This window comes from Triticum aestivum, chromosome 7A, assembly GCF_018294505.1.
Source record: "Triticum aestivum cultivar Chinese Spring chromosome 7A, IWGSC CS RefSeq v2.1, whole genome shotgun sequence".
In the NCBI taxonomy this organism is placed as follows: Eukaryota; Viridiplantae; Streptophyta; class Magnoliopsida; order Poales; family Poaceae; genus Triticum; species Triticum aestivum.
This window is the reverse complement of record NC_057812.1, coordinates 624750714-624766194: the sequence shown is the minus strand read 5'-3', so window position 1 is coordinate 624766194 and position 15481 is coordinate 624750714. Positions and strand designations below refer to the sequence as shown.

Below are 15481 nucleotides of genomic sequence, written 5' to 3'. Positions count from 1 at the left end.
TAAGAACACATTTTGCAACAGCAATGAAGTCCAGCACAATTCACACGGGTAACACAGGATGGGCATCAATGGTTTAGCAAGGACCAGACGAGGCTGTGAACGGATAAGTCCGAGCAACAGAACAAAAGAAGTTAAGAAAGGCGTGATCCCTAGCCGTTAGACTGGGGACAAGGGTACGGGCCATGCGAGCACGAGGCCACGACGCCGTTGCAACATGACGGGCAAGTACTACGAGGCAATTGTGCATACTACCCACCCTCCTCCACTTAGAAAGCAAAAGACAAACCAGGATTAGAAAAGCCCAGCAATAAGCAAAGGCAAACGGCAAAGGAAGAAGAGAACAAGATGCGACATGGGCGGCACGCCGCTTTAGCATCCACCGTAGATCCAGGCACGCGGCGCAACAACTTGTACAAAAGAAAAGGCACGGTGTCGCAGCACTTCACTTTCTCTCGTAGTACAGACAAAAGAATTACAACACGCATACGAACAGCCTTTTCTCCGTGGTTCCCTCATCCCCGACCCGGCCGGCGCAAGCCGCCGAAACCAACCTCGCCAGCCGCGAGCACCCACACACGCCGGAATTATGTGGCTCCCATCCGCAGAGGATCCGATCGCGGCCGCCCGTATTGCGGAGCGGACACCGGCCTCGAGATGCGCGCCAAAGCAACATCCCCTCCTCCAGTCGCGGCTTCCGAGCCGGCCATGGCGTGGCCCGGCCCCGGGGTAGGGGTAGGGACGGGAGGGGCAATAATTACTTGAATGCCCATCACGTGAACCCACTGGAGTGCAGGGCGATGCCTTTACTGCTCCGTAATAACGTGGCCATGTGAGGGGCAGTCTCGCCAGGGAAAGAAAATGCGGATGCCTTTCTGGGGGGCCGGCAACAGCGGCCTAGGTGCTAGGGCCGTTAACGCCGGGCGAGCCCCGGGCCCACCAGCTCGAGCCCGGCCACCGACGCGCGCTCCCGGCCCGCGCTTCCGCGCCGGCGCGGATCGGAGGGAGGCGGCTCACGCCGGCGATCTCGGAGAGGCAGCGCCCGCTGATCTCGGCCCTGCCGCGGTTGCCGGAGTTGACGGCGGCCGAGCAGGAGTACCGCCCGGTCTCGGTCACCAGCATCTCCGACCGCACGAACATCAGATCGGCCGGCCGGAGGTCGCTCCACCGCTGCTTAGCTGCCGGGGCCGTCTCGTCGTCGCAGCCGCACGCGGTGCTCACCAGGATACGGTGCCCGAACCGCCGGTCGAACGCGACCGGATCGGGCTCCGCCACCGCGGCTGCCGGTTCCACCATCAGCACCCGGTCCTTCCTCACCTTCGCGACGTCGAAGCAGCCCACCGTAGCCGCGCCACCATCGCCTCCTCCCACCTCCAGATCGGCCGACCGCCGTGACGTAGGGCCAACCCGCCCAGGCGCTCGCACCGACCCCGTCGAGTGCCGGCCCGCTATCCTTCGCCACGCCGGAGAGGGTGCAGGCGCAGGAGCCAAGGCTGCGTCCTTGCTCTTGTCCTTGACCGTAGCAACGGCAGCGGCAGCTTTCTGCTCCGGCGGTTCGGGAGGTCCCGTGGTGGACGGCTTGGGCGGCTCAGGCAGGAGCAGCACGTCCTCCGGGTCGACGCGGGAGCGGCAGAGCGGGCACGTGGAGTGCGCGTCCAGCCACGTATCCACGCACTCGACGTGGAACCCGTGCCGGCATTTGGGCAGCAGCCGCAGCGCCTCCGTCGGCTCGAAGCGGCCGAGGCAGACGGCGCACTCGAGCCCGGCCTTCTGCCCGCGCAGCGCCCCGAAGCGGAACACGGGGAGCGACTCCACCACCGCGCGCTCCACGCCGGAGTTCCTCCGCTCGCCCGCCGCGCCACCTCCGGAGCCGCCGCCGCTCCCGTAGGGGCCCGACGACTCCGCGGCGCTCCGCTTGCAGTGCTTGGCGTAGAGCAGCAGGAGGAAGGTGATGGAGAAGACGCTCGTCAGTATCCCCACGACCACCGCCACGCCCGGCTTGAACGGCGCGGCCGACGACGTGGACGGCGACGGCAGCGGCGACATGATCGCGCCGTCGTAGTCGGAGAGCAGAAGCCGCCGCGACGGCTCCATGTCCACCACCACCACACCACCCTCGCTCAAGCTGCGCGGAACGAGGAGATAAACAATGGCGCCGCTCCACTGCGGCCACCACGCAGCGAGAGTGTGATCGATTTGTAAACACGCGGTAGGGGTAATAATAGCGGCGGAGACTAGAGCTCTAGTGGTAGCGGCGTCCGGCGTGCAATGGCAGCAGCCACAGCCACTCCTACTACAACTAGTGGGGGCGGTGAGCGTATCTCGCGCCGGTGGGGCCGGCTGGCCAGTGAGTCACCCGGTTGCGCTGCCCCGCCGGTGAGCGTAAGAAAGGCTACCCCCTGCTGCGGCTTGTCGCGGAGCGAGCTGGAGGTAGAGCCAGAGAGGGAGTGGCGCTACACTACGGCCGCTGCCGCACTGACAGTTCAGTTGAGGCGGGGTGGGCCCGCGCGTCAGCAGATGAATGGAGTACGTGGGCTGTGCTGTGGTGGGTTTGTTTACTCCGAGAGGGAAAACGAAACGGGGAGCAGCATGGGCTGGGGCGCAGCGACCCCTGTTTCGAGCGAGTAATGCGCATTAAAGAATCGAAGCGGGCGAGATTACTGTTCTGTCCGCGATTTAAGAGCGTCTTAATCATACATGCCAGGGGCAGTACCGTAATAAACCCCTCTCGCCGTCTCCGATCGGTGGCCGTGCGCGCGGAGCGAGGGAATGAATGCCCGTGCAGGGAAAAGGGATGGGGCGCGCAGACGCGCACGCGGGCTGATTCACCGCCTCGGTCGCTGACACGCCTGCCTTGACGCGCGGTGGGCCCCGCACGTCAGGTCATTACGTGCAACGATCGTGGGGTTGGCAGCGGCGCGGGAGAGACAGAGGGTGGGCTCTGGCGCTCTGGGTTATCAAAGTTCGGGGCACGTGAGGCCTGCTCTGCTCTGCGCGACGGGCGAGATTTTGAATGTTTGCTGGGGAAAATTTTAGTTTAATTTCATTTCATGGGCGCCCCGTGCGGCTACGAGGATCGCAGGGGCTGGACCATGTACCTAGCGCCCCAGAGATCGCCCTGCGCGGCTTAATTTAGCTCGTCGGGTACGCGGGTGCGTCGTCGCCTCGTGTAATCGTAATAAATCGGTTGATTCGTGGTGCATGTTGCGTGGATCCGGCCAGCGGTACGGTTTTTGAAAAGCGCATTTGAAAATCGCCGGGTACGTACGCGTGGGAGCAGTACGGGGCGCTCTGCCACCGCTGGTGATATCGCCCGCGTCGGAAGAGCACTGTGCGGATCTGGATGCACGGGCACTGTGCAAGTACGCTCCTCATGAGTGATGATAGCCCACCTTCACCATGCCAACTTGCTCACGAGTTACTACTACGAGCGTGCATGGGCCAGCTCAAGCTCGATCGTCTTCTATTTACCTCGGTAAGAAGATGATACGTACTCTCTCTGTAAACTAATATAAAAATGTTTAGATCACTAAATTTACGGTAGAGATCTAAACGTTCTGATATCAGTTTATGGAGGGAGTACATCTCACGAAACCAGAGGGATGACATAGGAGTTATTACGTTACGTGCATGTTCAGCAATAGTTAGCCGCTGCTGCAACGCTGTTGCGCGACAATTTGCAGGCTGGTTTGAGGCGGCGATCGCTCGACACGTACGAAACCCGTGCGATATCGCAATGTGACGCGACACGAGCGCAAGCTGGTTTAGATCGTTCACTGTTAGGCCTGACAGCCCGCTCGGGACTTCTCGTGGACGCTAGTGGAACGGAAGCTATCACATCAACTAGATCGGCAGCGCGCGAGGGTGCCGGTCCAAGCGTTTTGCCTATGTCAGCAGGAACTTAGGTATAGCATTTACACTTGCTAGCAAATATGTCCGTGCGTTGCAACGGGAGATAAAAAATTATGGCTAACCAAATAAATATGACTCAATATCCTGACACACGTGAGTAGGAACTTAGGTATAGCATTTACACTTATACTAGGTAATATTAAATTAAAGAAACATTCAATTGTGGTAAAAAATAAAGCACAATGGAGCACAAGATAAACATTGGTTTATAAGGCAGAATCAAATTTGGTGCGTTTACATGACCACAAAAGATAGCCATTTGACATCAGGTTCAATACCAAAAGCGAGAACGCATAAGAGAAGGTAATAAGAGCAGGAACATAATAAAAAGAGTCAATTAAGGAGCCATTATCACTAAGCATATTAATAGGCGCCGTAATCCATCCGCCTTGTCGATGTACTTCATAGGGACTACCTCGCACGAACCTGATACAAACAAACTGTGAGATGTATGTAATTGAATGATTTATGTACTCAAGCATCAACCTTACTATCTTGAACTTTAACAATAGGCCAATCAGAATCAATATGGTCTAAGTAAGCAATAGCCCTTATCTAATATAGGGAACACACAACATAGAAAGCATCACATGAGAGGTAAGGTGGTATACAGAGGAATGCATATTCTTGTCAGCCGAGTAACCAAATCAAAGGAATCTATCTTTGCATTCATTATTCCGTCAAGCATGAACAGCCTCACTGAAGCAAAACTTGTTTTCATACACAAATTGAGAAGCCATCAAATAATGTATGAGCATAAAAGTATATTTAATTACTGGTTTAGTAGCAACATATGACAGCATGAAGCAACTTAAAAAAGCAACTTAAGATAGGTGGCGCGGCTTGCCGTGCGTCGCCCGCTGAACGAAGGGACAAACAACAGCACCTTGAGAAACATATGAGCTCGTGAACGACAATGGGTAAAGATTTTTGAGACGGGTTTGTGATATAATTCATGTTCACCTTATTTTCCAGGGAACAACACCTTGCGGGCGGTCCTCCTCTTTTTGCCGTCTTTAGAAGGAACATGGTGGATGCTGACGACAAGTAATAGGTGGTTAGCCCATAGAACTTGCAGCGGCGTTGTGTGGCAATGTAATGGAAAGTACTTATTGTTTGTTTCTGTGACAGGGGTTAATGTGGTTTCTCTATCAGTGGCATGCTGTGGATGAACAATGCTTAAGGGAAACGAGCATTAAGCACTGGAGGATAACACAGAGGGATGAAAGTATTGTACCGTGGTTTACCTCGGAAAGCACTTTTTGGCTGGTCTGTGGAGTATTATGATGGTTAGGAGGCAACAAAGTAGCTCCTTGTTTATTCTCAGGCTGGGGTTTCTGCTTGGCGGCAGTCAGTAAAGAGAGCTGGTTGCCCAGGGCGTTAGCCTTATCATAGAGAGCCGAGGACCAGAACTCCTCAGCCTGAAGTTTTCTTTTGCATATTTTCAGCTCTGCAAAGTTTGCATCATCGATTGTGACTATACCTGTTTTCTGTAGGTACACGAGGGTAGCAACACAGGTAGATTCGATGTGTGGGGCATGGAATTCCTTTCTTGTGCTTACATGCTTTTGCTGTGGGGAGGTAGGTCAATGGAGAGAGAGACGTCGACATCATCGCTGCTTGTACCGGTAAAAGTGAATGGATGGAGTGTGCCACCAATTGTTTCAATTGCTCGTTCAAGAATGAATTGCTTGCTGATGGTGACGCAGATTGGAGACAACTTTGATTGTACAGGAGGTAAAATTTATATATTAGCATGCCACGGGCCATGAAATTGAGGAATGAAGAGAAGAACAATACGATAAGAGCTTTCAACTAACCGGAGGAAGGCTCTTGATCAGTAGCCCATCATCTATCGGGACGTTCACGGACGAGGTTGCCATCGCGGAGGATCCATCAGCCATGGTGTTGCCTGAACTGGAAGAGGAGCTCGGTGCAGAGTAGGCAGCAGATGGAAGGCCAACTTTCTCAAACACAGTATCCAAGATGATCTGGCGAAACCTGGTTCAGAAATCATGACGCAGTAAGAATGGAGTGAATTTGTCATTGTAAAGGCAGGGGGTAAGGCACATGCCATTCGATGTCAACCTATAAACATATATAAATAAATGTATTTGCAGGAATTTTTTATCAGTGTGAATTTGTTATCTGTAAGAACAAAAAATTAAGCTCTGAGACAACTCTGTATGTAATTTCATACATCATAGCTTTAATATAGCTCAGGACATGATAAAGAATGTTTGTTTTTTACTGGAGAGCAAATCAGTACATGTGGTGGATGCAGTAAGATAACAAAGACGTAATCTATAGAATGTAGCTAAATTCAAGGTTCTCTTTGGTAGGAGAACATGAATATATATAAAAAATGCAGACGCAACCCCTTCTCTGGAAGCACAGTGGATTAAGAGTGTACTTTCAGTCATTTTGAATGTACAAATATGTTCAAAGGTAGAATCACATAGGGCTGGGTAAGGACCAAAGATTAGTCATTGAAATAGAATGGATTGGCATAAAATGTAGGGAACACCATGGGTATCTTGATGCTATAAATCGAATCATTTTATTAATAACCAAAGGACCAATGACATTATTTCATCACTATAGAGAGATGAGGGCGACTCTAAGGGAAAAATATGTTTTCTTTTTAGGAGAGATGTTTGAGTTAGCTGCATTTCATTGTTTGCAGGAAGCCTTGGCTGTGCAAGCAGGGCTAGATATGATAATTTACCTTTTAAGAAGAACCGAACGTGAGGGAATGATTCAGCGTGCCTACAGCAGTCATAGAGGGCGGATCGAGGGGGAAAACTTGAGTTGCAGGGCGGGGAAGAACAATGTCTTGCAAAGTTAGGAAACCCATGTGGATAGATAAAATAACTTGAAATGTAGCGTCGGGAGAAGGAATACCTGCCGTGAAGATCAATCGCAGCTAGACGCGGTTTTCTCCATCTCGAATCACCGGCGATTTGAGGAGCAGCGCAGATCTAGGTACACGCTTGAGAGGAAGCGAGAGGAGTGAAGTAGGAGAGTGAAGTGGAAGAAGGGGATGAGGCCGAGCAGGTGGATGCGTATGTGGAACGGTGAGGGGGTAGAATCACCTCGCTCACCGCTGGTAAACAGTAAGAGCCGCCGCTCTGGGCAAACAGGGGAGGAGCACGTGTTCCTCTCAGGCGACGGTGATCTAACCAGCAGGCTAGCTTTATCCTGGTGCTCTTAAACCAGAATCGCTACCCACACGTTGGGATACCATGGGGTCAGTTTGGACGATCCCACCGGACAGTGAGAGAGACACAAGGCAGTTGCGGGTTGCCGTGTAGGAAAAAGGAGACGCGCTTATATCTACAAGTCGACACGGCTTTGGGCCGGCCTGCTGAAAACCGGCGGTGAATCAGAAGATAAGGTTAAGGATTTCTTTTATGTGTTTACAAAAGAGAAGTTAAGGTTTTTTGATCATGGGGAAAAAACTAAGGGTATCGTACAGTGGTCAGTAACCCAATTAAACAGGGTTAATTCGTACAGCACACTTAAAATAAATCATGGTAATTACATGTTTGCATGTTCTAATTATGTTTGATAGCAGAGTGCTGGGGTTACAGGATGTGAACCAAAAGTGCAGAGGATAAAATAACAAAGACGTGGGCTGTAGCTTAGCGGTCTCCATTTAACAGTTGGGTTAGCTAGGACTAAAGGCTAGGCATGTTCACTGTTCGAAAGACCATCTAAAGTCAAGAAACCGAGTAGATACCAGATATATAAGTAAATTCATCCCAAAAGACTATCTCTTTCACAATAAGGGAGGGTGGTCTGTCAACATATTAATTCAAACCGCTTCTACGGAGACATTGTAGTTAAGAACAATAATTTACAGCAAAGGAAGAAACAGTTTTGAGAGAGATCAACAGATGGAAGGACATAGAAATGACATTGCTGCTTTGCTACACGCGCTCCAAAAGTATACCCTAGGATAGACTCAACAGATATTCATGGATCTCCATATAGGGGATAGACGATCAGGCGCAGCCCCTTCGTTGAGCATTTGAACGCAAAGGCATAGACCCGGCCCTCTTTCATTTCTGCCTTCTGAAAGAAAGCGCTCCAGTTCTTTGTGATGGTGGCTCTGTTGTCGACGCCTTTGATGAAGCGAACTGTGGCGTTGACAGTACCATCTCCATTGCTCACTGGCAATTCATTGCTGGCTGGCATCCATATGTGGGTAGATACTGCCTTTAGAGAAGGGCACCAGGAAATACTACAAGGCAAGGCAAACGCTGATTAGTATGTAATGGTGCAGCATAAGATGGACTGAAACAATGTAAAGGATTTTTTAGTGCTAACCATTCTTTTTCCAGGGGTTGCAAAGGTCTTTGTCATGTGGCAGACATAGTAGCTGTTAGGTGTTCTCTTGTTTTTAATTAGCTTGCGCAGCTTCTTAAGATTATTGTTGTACAACTTCACTTCATTTCCGTACACACAGTACGGGCTAAACTCATCAGCATAACCGATGCAAGGCTCACCTACGTAATTTGTTACAATCATATAGTTGTTAACGATTTACAACCGATCAATAGGAAGGAAAGTACGATAGAGTTTGTACCGCGAATAATGAATTCCCCTGGTTTTAGATGGATTTCTTCTCGTTTATAATCTGGGATCCAATCCGATGACAAGGGCCGGTCGATGTACTCAAATGGCTGCTTGTGCTTTTTACAGAGGAACTGGTCTGCACAAGTTAAGTGGAACGAAATGAGGATACGTTAGTCAAATCTGGTAATGACAAAATTCTCACAAGGTAATTACTGTGATTGTTGTAGGTGGCATGGGCCTGTGGTGTATAGGCAGCCTCAACATCACTGTCTGTAGCATGTTCTTCTTGTTTAACTGTGAGCCCCTGCAGATGAGTAATAGCAGATTAAATGAGTTCGAGCGAGTGTATCTTTGTTGGAGTAGGCAGACAGAAAGATGTTAATTTCCTTCAAGATATTTCCAGCAGCGTGAAGCATGTTGGAAAGTTGCATGTTTTTCTATATACAAACAAAGTAGCAGACTATACAGTAAACTTTCAGCTGCACAACCAAATTCCATAGTCAATTAGACATAACGAATCTAAATGCTTCCAAAGGAAAGAAAAGAAAAACGTTGGTCTATACCGAATGAAAAAATTCATATCTTATGCATCACATGACATCTATTTTCTTATAGGAATCGAGATTCATGCCGTACAACTTTCCTATGAAGTTCCTATTCCCATCCTTGTCCTATGATCAAAGGAGGCCTACATTTGCAAACCTTGTATACTTAAAAAGTTCGTGCAAGTATTCTTTTAAGAATCTTTTTTGGAATAGTGTTTCCAAGGTGTTCAGCAGAGACGGGGACAAGTTTCGACAACAGAGAACTCAAAAGACGATATAACAAGCGAAGTATGACTCAATTTCCAAGCACGAGCTTATGGAACCACATATAGCGCATAGTGTGCGTATATTTGGCCTGGGTCATCTATTAACTAATATTACTAACCACAAGCAGCTTTTAAGTTCAGTCTTAGACAAGGCAGAGATGCACAATAACTGTAATTTTACATTATAAGTCGTAACATGCACGATGCATCTGCATTCTAGGTTCTGGCTGTTGTTCTTTTCCCTTGAGAAATTACTATTGTGGAATATATAATCTAGGCTATCACTTACTAAAGGAGCATATATATTTATACCTCATTTCTGAATCTAGCAAACGTGGAAACATAGCTCACCTTGCTATCGAGCACAGCCCTATTTGGGATTTCCAACCTGACTCCAGCCTTGACTGCGGTGGTCACATTGCCCTGCAGATGGGGCGAGCAGTTTTCATTAGCAACAGATCTAGTTGTACACAGTAATTAACCACAGTAAAAGGAGGAACGACGATTCAATATCTAAACACAAGCTTATTCGACCACATTCATCATATAATGTACATGTATTTGGACTGAGGCATCTACTAACTAAATTTTATTTAAACTCAGGCATGGTACAACTTTTAGTTAAGCCCCCAGCCCTCGTCCCACTTTCACTTTTATTTTTACAACTCAATTTGGCTGTTTCTTAGTAATACACTCCATTTTATTTAAAGTAAAATCTTTATTTTATTATGAGAAATGCACATCTTTTTCCAGCCAAAGTAACACATATGCTGTGATACGGTTGGCAAAAGGGAAAGTAGTAGCTGAATGGATACCAAAACATTTTAAAAAATCTGAAACTTTGTGGAAATGTGATCAACAAATATTAGAGAGGGTTGCAAATTTTAGTGGTCAAATGACATTCGAGGAACTATATACGATAAAAACAAAATTACCCAAAATGTATGTGCACTGTTTGGCCAAAATTTGTAATTCTGTTCTTCTTTGGTACTCCCTCCGTCTCAAAATAAGTGTCTTAACCTTAGTACAACTTTGTATTAAAGTTAGAATAAAGTTGAGACACTTATTTTGGGACCGAGGGAGTACAATTCTCCTCGGATATCATTTGACCATGAAACTTGGCAAGCCTCTCTAACATTTGATGATGATCATTTCCACAATTTTTTTATATTTTTTCAAAATGTTTTGGTGTGTTTTCATGCGTGGGTGCACGAGGGTGGGTGTAGAAAAACCACTCTCTTGGCAAAAGAGATGTAACAAAAACAAGGCAATATAGGATTTGCATGACAGGATTATGCAAAGAGAACAGCAAATGTCACAAAAGAACCACTCTTATTGTTATTTCGAATATTCACATGATCACAAATCTACATATCCATGAAATAGCAAACCCCGTATCTTCACTTTTACTTCATTTTACAAGTAAATTTGGCTGTTTTTTTGTAATACACTCCATTTTTTTACAGCAAAATTTTTATTTTATAATTTAATGCTCCAAAATTGCTTCTGATGTAAAGCAATAGGTTAGTCAAGTTTTCACATTCAGTGAATCAGGGCCATGAGATTGGATGGACAAATCCCATTGCCATTTTCGTATCCTTCTCCATGTGGAATTTGATCAATAAAAAATCGATTTAGCCCTATAAAAAAACGAATGCCAATAGTGTGTGTATCTAAGGAAATAAACCATTATTTGTTGTGGAAGGTAAAACAGGTGTGAGGCATGGACGGATGGACATGGATTTGGAATTATTATTTAGTATGTTTTTCATCTATACAATGAAAACTAACTATAAACACATAATTAACTGTCCGTTTTGCAATTTGGATGGGAAAATAATTTCAGAGCGAAGAACTGTCATCCCCGTTTACTTTTTTAGCATGATTACTGGAGGCATTAATTTAGGCAGTGTGATGCAGGGAATTGGACATTTTTTAGCTAGAAAGCAAAGTAAAAACATTTGCATAAGCCCTAGATCGGCAACACGCCTTCGCGCGAGGGTGCCTGTCCGAACATTTTGATCAAACGGGTAATGTCAAGGTATTAGTGACTTACGGTGCTATTCGGATGATAAAAAAGGCAATGAAAGGATGATATTACCACCGTGTATCTTAATGGGATTAAGAACGTTTGAATGAACTGGAGTTATAATAGATGTTAGGCAGAATGTAACAAAAAATATTGGTACTGGCTTAATGCCGCAACCTGAGAAACCTCGAAACACCCACCCATGAAGCCATTGCATCACAAAGTATAGATAAATGTTATAATCTGTGTAAGTGAGCCAAGAGGGTTAATGTCAGGTTGTTGTGAGCTAAATAAAGCACGATTTAACGATGCCAGGAGCTGACTGTAAAATCAATAACTGTAAGTAAGATAAAGATGAAACAGAATGGAATGAATCCATATAAAAAAATTAAAGGAGATTCATATATAACAGGAAGAATCACCGAAGAATCCGTTGGAAACAAAGATCATTCACGTGCACAACATGGGAAGTCACCAAACAACATACATTCATAGAAACCACACTTAACGATAACAACAGAAAGTACACTTGACAATAACAACAATCCATAGAATATGTAGTTTTTGTTCAAAAGAACATCAAAAGGGCAAAGGCAATGATCTGTAAACATGCTGGGTACGATGCGCTGACCGAAGATCACCAGACCGTGGTCTCTAGGCGCTGCTCGGATTTCATGCCAATATAACGTAGCCTTTTTGCCAACTTTCCCGTGCTTGCGAGTGCCGTTTTCATAGCCCATTTGGTGTTGTCATGCCCTCTTAGGTACCGAGTAACGGTCGTATTCTGTATCTGGTTGGAATATATCTGGCAGCATAGTACCATCCTCTGCGTGCCTTCTTTATTGTTTTGTTTGCTGCAACCAGCAACCTTATTAGGTGTGTCACCTTACTTTCCAGCCTTTTAACATGGATGTAGTGATAATCCCTGACTTCCTTGCCACATACATCCTCCATAAACTTAATGGCTGCCATAACAGCACTGTCGTCTGCTTCATCACAGTTTTTTGAGATCACACCAGATATTGAGGTTGGAACAAGTAAACCATCGATCAATTGGAACGACGAATTGAAAGTAACCATCACACAAGACTCATTGCCCGGATATGGCTTGTGTTGGTAAGTCGCAGGGGGCAACTTGAGAGCTCGCAGCATGAGGGCAAAGATGTGGGAAAGAGGAATCAGTATTACATAGTCATCTTCCTGCAGAGGAAGGAAAAGGTTTAAACAATTGGGGGATAAAGACTAATATCACAAGTCATTGCATTGATTTGTAAAGCAGGGAACAATAAGTTTATGTTATGTTGATCAAACTAAATCAAGCTACTCTAAGATGGAAAACAAACTGGACCCAGGGAAGAAGGATGTTTAAAAACATGTTGCTCCACTGAATAAATTGGCCTTGTGTTGAAACAAAAAGATTTGCGAACTAAGGATTAGGTGCTGGTGCACTACTTGAGCTTGTCAAGCACAGCCTATCACCGTTATGCTACTGTAATCACTCACGCGCTACACAAAGAACGTTTTGTATAAGAGCTAGTCATGCCATCTTCTGAGAGGCTCTGCAATCTGAAGTTGCATTTTGCCTTGCTACCGTCGACGGGGCTATCAGGTTGGTAGTAGTTCAAAGTAATCTGAAGATGTGACTTGTCTCCCTTTTTCTACATAGACATTCATGGATGTTGTCTGCTTGAGATGGAAATGGGAACTATGCGTTTTTCTCTTATGTGGAATGCATACAACGGATGGTACTTGCGAACTAACAATTAGGTGCCAGCGACAGGATCAGAAGCAAAGGCATCGTCACCATTGAATCCCCTAGGGTCAGCCTGCCCACGGCCCCGACCGGTCGGGCCACCGCCAGACCGCCCACGGCCACGCCTACGACCAGCTACCAACGCAGCCCCAGCCCCAACAGCGTCCTCACCATTGATGACGACCGGACGACGTGGCATGTCAATAACACAGGTACGCCATACCCACACGCTGGACAACCAAGAAGCAAGAACCATGTAACCATACAGAGAGCAACAACAGGTATCCAAATGCGTGGTCTATGGAAAAGGAAATATAGTTGCATGAAAGGTTCAGACAACATAACATTAACTGAAGAAACATCTACAAGACTATCAACTACACCAATCACATGTAAATGAGATAGGTTTAAAATTGAACGTGGTGAGCCTGAGTATGCACAGCCCCTAGATGAGACATGTGTTTCTCTTTAGAGACGGATGTGAGATGCTATGTCAATCAGTTTTTTTGTCAGTCATCTAGTAAAATCAGAGGGGGGATTTGACGTGTGTCAGCTCACCTGTGCAAGCCCCCGCAGACAGTTGTTGGTGGAGCAGGCGGAAGGCGCTGGGTTAGGAACAGGGAGTTTCTCGGGCGCCAGCGTGATCTGATCACGGAGCTCATCGGCGGCCATTGTGTTCTGATCAAGGAGCTGGTCGGCGACCATGGCGACCTGAAATCCCCAGATGTGGGCACGTATTTAGAGTCCAAAGGGAAAAATAAACGCGATCTATGACCGTGCATAAGCGGGGACTGACCTGGTCGGTGGAGTTCATCTGCGTAGGGCGAATCGAAGAGGCGATGCGGAGTTCAGTTGAAGAAGGCGCCGCCATGCGGAGAAGACGATGCAGCTGCAGGGAGCATGTAGATCCGTAAGTCTGACCTACTAAGAGCATTACTAGTAGAACTCTCAAACCCTCAAATCCTCAAAGCACTTTTAAGGGTTGAGAAGTGCCACTTTTTGACACTTTTAAGGGTTGAAAAACAGGGGCAAATACTAGAACCCTCAAACCCAACCCGTAAATTGCTTTAAGGGTTGAATTTGAAGGTTCTAGTCTTTGCCTCAACCCCAACCTTTAATCTATCATTTGGCATCTCACAATTTATGACAACAAGAACACAATCAACTTCCAAACAAACTACCAAATGACAATCATTGATGCATGGTTTAATAGTTTACATCACAAAATCATCATCTTCCTCCTCTCATCGGCACCATCACCAAAAGTTGCACCTCGGCGCCATCTCCTAGACCACAAGCGGGCTCCATCAAGCATGTCCATCACCACCGATGGAGTCGTACACACCGCCATCACCACAACTACTCATCGGAGTGTCACCTCGAAAAGTAGAGGACGCAACACGAAACATCCTCTTCCTCTCCGCGATGTCCTCCTTGTAGTCCTTCCACCTCCGCGTTTTGGAGGAGGTCCGTGAATGAGGATGGGGTTGCCATTTCCTCGAGCACCTCGTGCGCGGCGGGAGAAGGTTCGGCGACGGTGGCGGGCGGGGGCGCGGCCGCGGCAGGGGGCTTCTTCCGCGGCTTCTTCACGGCCGGGGACGAGCCGACGACCTTGGCGGCCCCTCGAGGCCCACGGCCGGCCGCCTTCGGGCGGCTCTTCTTGGGGGCGGGCGCCGGGGCCGTGGCGTGGGCAGGCGCCGGGGCGGGGACGGGGGCCGGGGCGGGAGGCTGGGAGGCAGGAGGAGGCGCGGCGAGGCCCGCCCGCCGCCGCTTCGCCCCAACGTGGGTCACCGCCACCACGTCGGCGACGGCCGGGCGGGCGGGGGCGGGGGCGGGGACAGGCGCCGGGGCGGGCGTAGCGGGCGGGGCGGGAGCGGCAGGCGCGGCGGGCGGGGGCGCGGCCGCGGCCGCGGCGGGGCCTTCCATGGCCGGCGGGGCGGGAGGCAGCGGGAGGCGGCGGGAGCGGACGAGCGGTTGGCTCCCGCGCGAGCAAGGAGGACTGCGACGAGGAGGAGTGCGGGTTGGGGGGAGATTTTCCCCTCAACCCCTACTTCTACAGATTGCAAAGTCGTTTAAGGGTTGGACCTCTAAATTTTTTTACGGGTTTGAGGGTTTAGAGGTTCTAGTCTACGGCGTTTTTCGGCGAAAACTGTAAAAAAAACGGTTATTTTTAGGGGTTTGAGGGTTTGAGGGCTCTACTAGTAATGCTCTAAGATAAGATCCCCGCACCGGATCGGTTTTGTGGAGCGTTTATGCGTCTCCTGGGCCGGCCCGTGAGGGCCCGTGAGGTTTGGCTGCATTTTTTTTGTAAGTATCGTAGCTGCCTCTTATTGTATTGCCCAAAGAAAACTGCTCTTTATTGCATATAATTTTTTATAAGTATCTCAACTGCCTCTAA

At 48.2% G+C, this 15481-nt stretch overlaps 1 protein-coding gene, 2 long non-coding RNA genes and 1 pseudogene across 7 annotated transcripts; all 4 read right to left on the bottom strand.

The window, feature by feature from the left end:
• Window positions 1-291: 291 nt before the first annotated feature.
• LOC123148748 (RING-H2 finger protein ATL43-like) lies at window positions 292-2464 on the bottom strand. Its single transcript, XM_044568239.1, has one exon. It carries the CDS (start codon window positions 2089-2091, stop codon window positions 895-897), a length of 1197 nt encoding a protein of 398 aa, XP_044424174.1. The 5' UTR covers window positions 2092-2464; the 3' UTR covers window positions 292-894.
• A 1603-nt stretch (window positions 2465-4067) lies between these two features.
• Window positions 4068-7046, bottom strand: LOC123148747 (uncharacterized). 5 transcript variants are annotated; one of them, XR_006474102.1, is made up of 7 exons: window positions 6814-7041; window positions 6638-6714; window positions 5730-5910; window positions 5393-5629; window positions 5157-5273; window positions 4873-4946; window positions 4070-4335 (listed from the first exon to the last, which is right to left on the bottom strand). It is a non-coding gene; the product is annotated as an uncharacterized lncRNA (long non-coding RNA). The 5 variants fall into 5 exon arrangements; XR_006474103.1 differs by having other exon boundaries at window positions 5157-5359; window positions 5472-5629; XR_006474101.1 differs by having other exon boundaries at window positions 4068-4335; window positions 4873-5031; window positions 5157-5629; window positions 6814-7046.
• Window positions 7047-7635: 589 nt separating this feature from the next.
• On the bottom strand, window positions 7636-9791 carry LOC123148746 (uncharacterized). The gene is made up of 5 exons (XR_006474098.1): window positions 9653-9791; window positions 8704-8794; window positions 8501-8626; window positions 8242-8420; window positions 7636-8155 (listed from the first exon to the last, which is right to left on the bottom strand). It is a non-coding gene; the product is annotated as an uncharacterized lncRNA (long non-coding RNA).
• A 1945-nt stretch (window positions 9792-11736) lies between these two features.
• Window positions 11737-14044, bottom strand: LOC123148745 (uncharacterized; annotated as a pseudogene).
• Between the last annotated feature and the right edge of the window lie 1437 nt (window positions 14045-15481).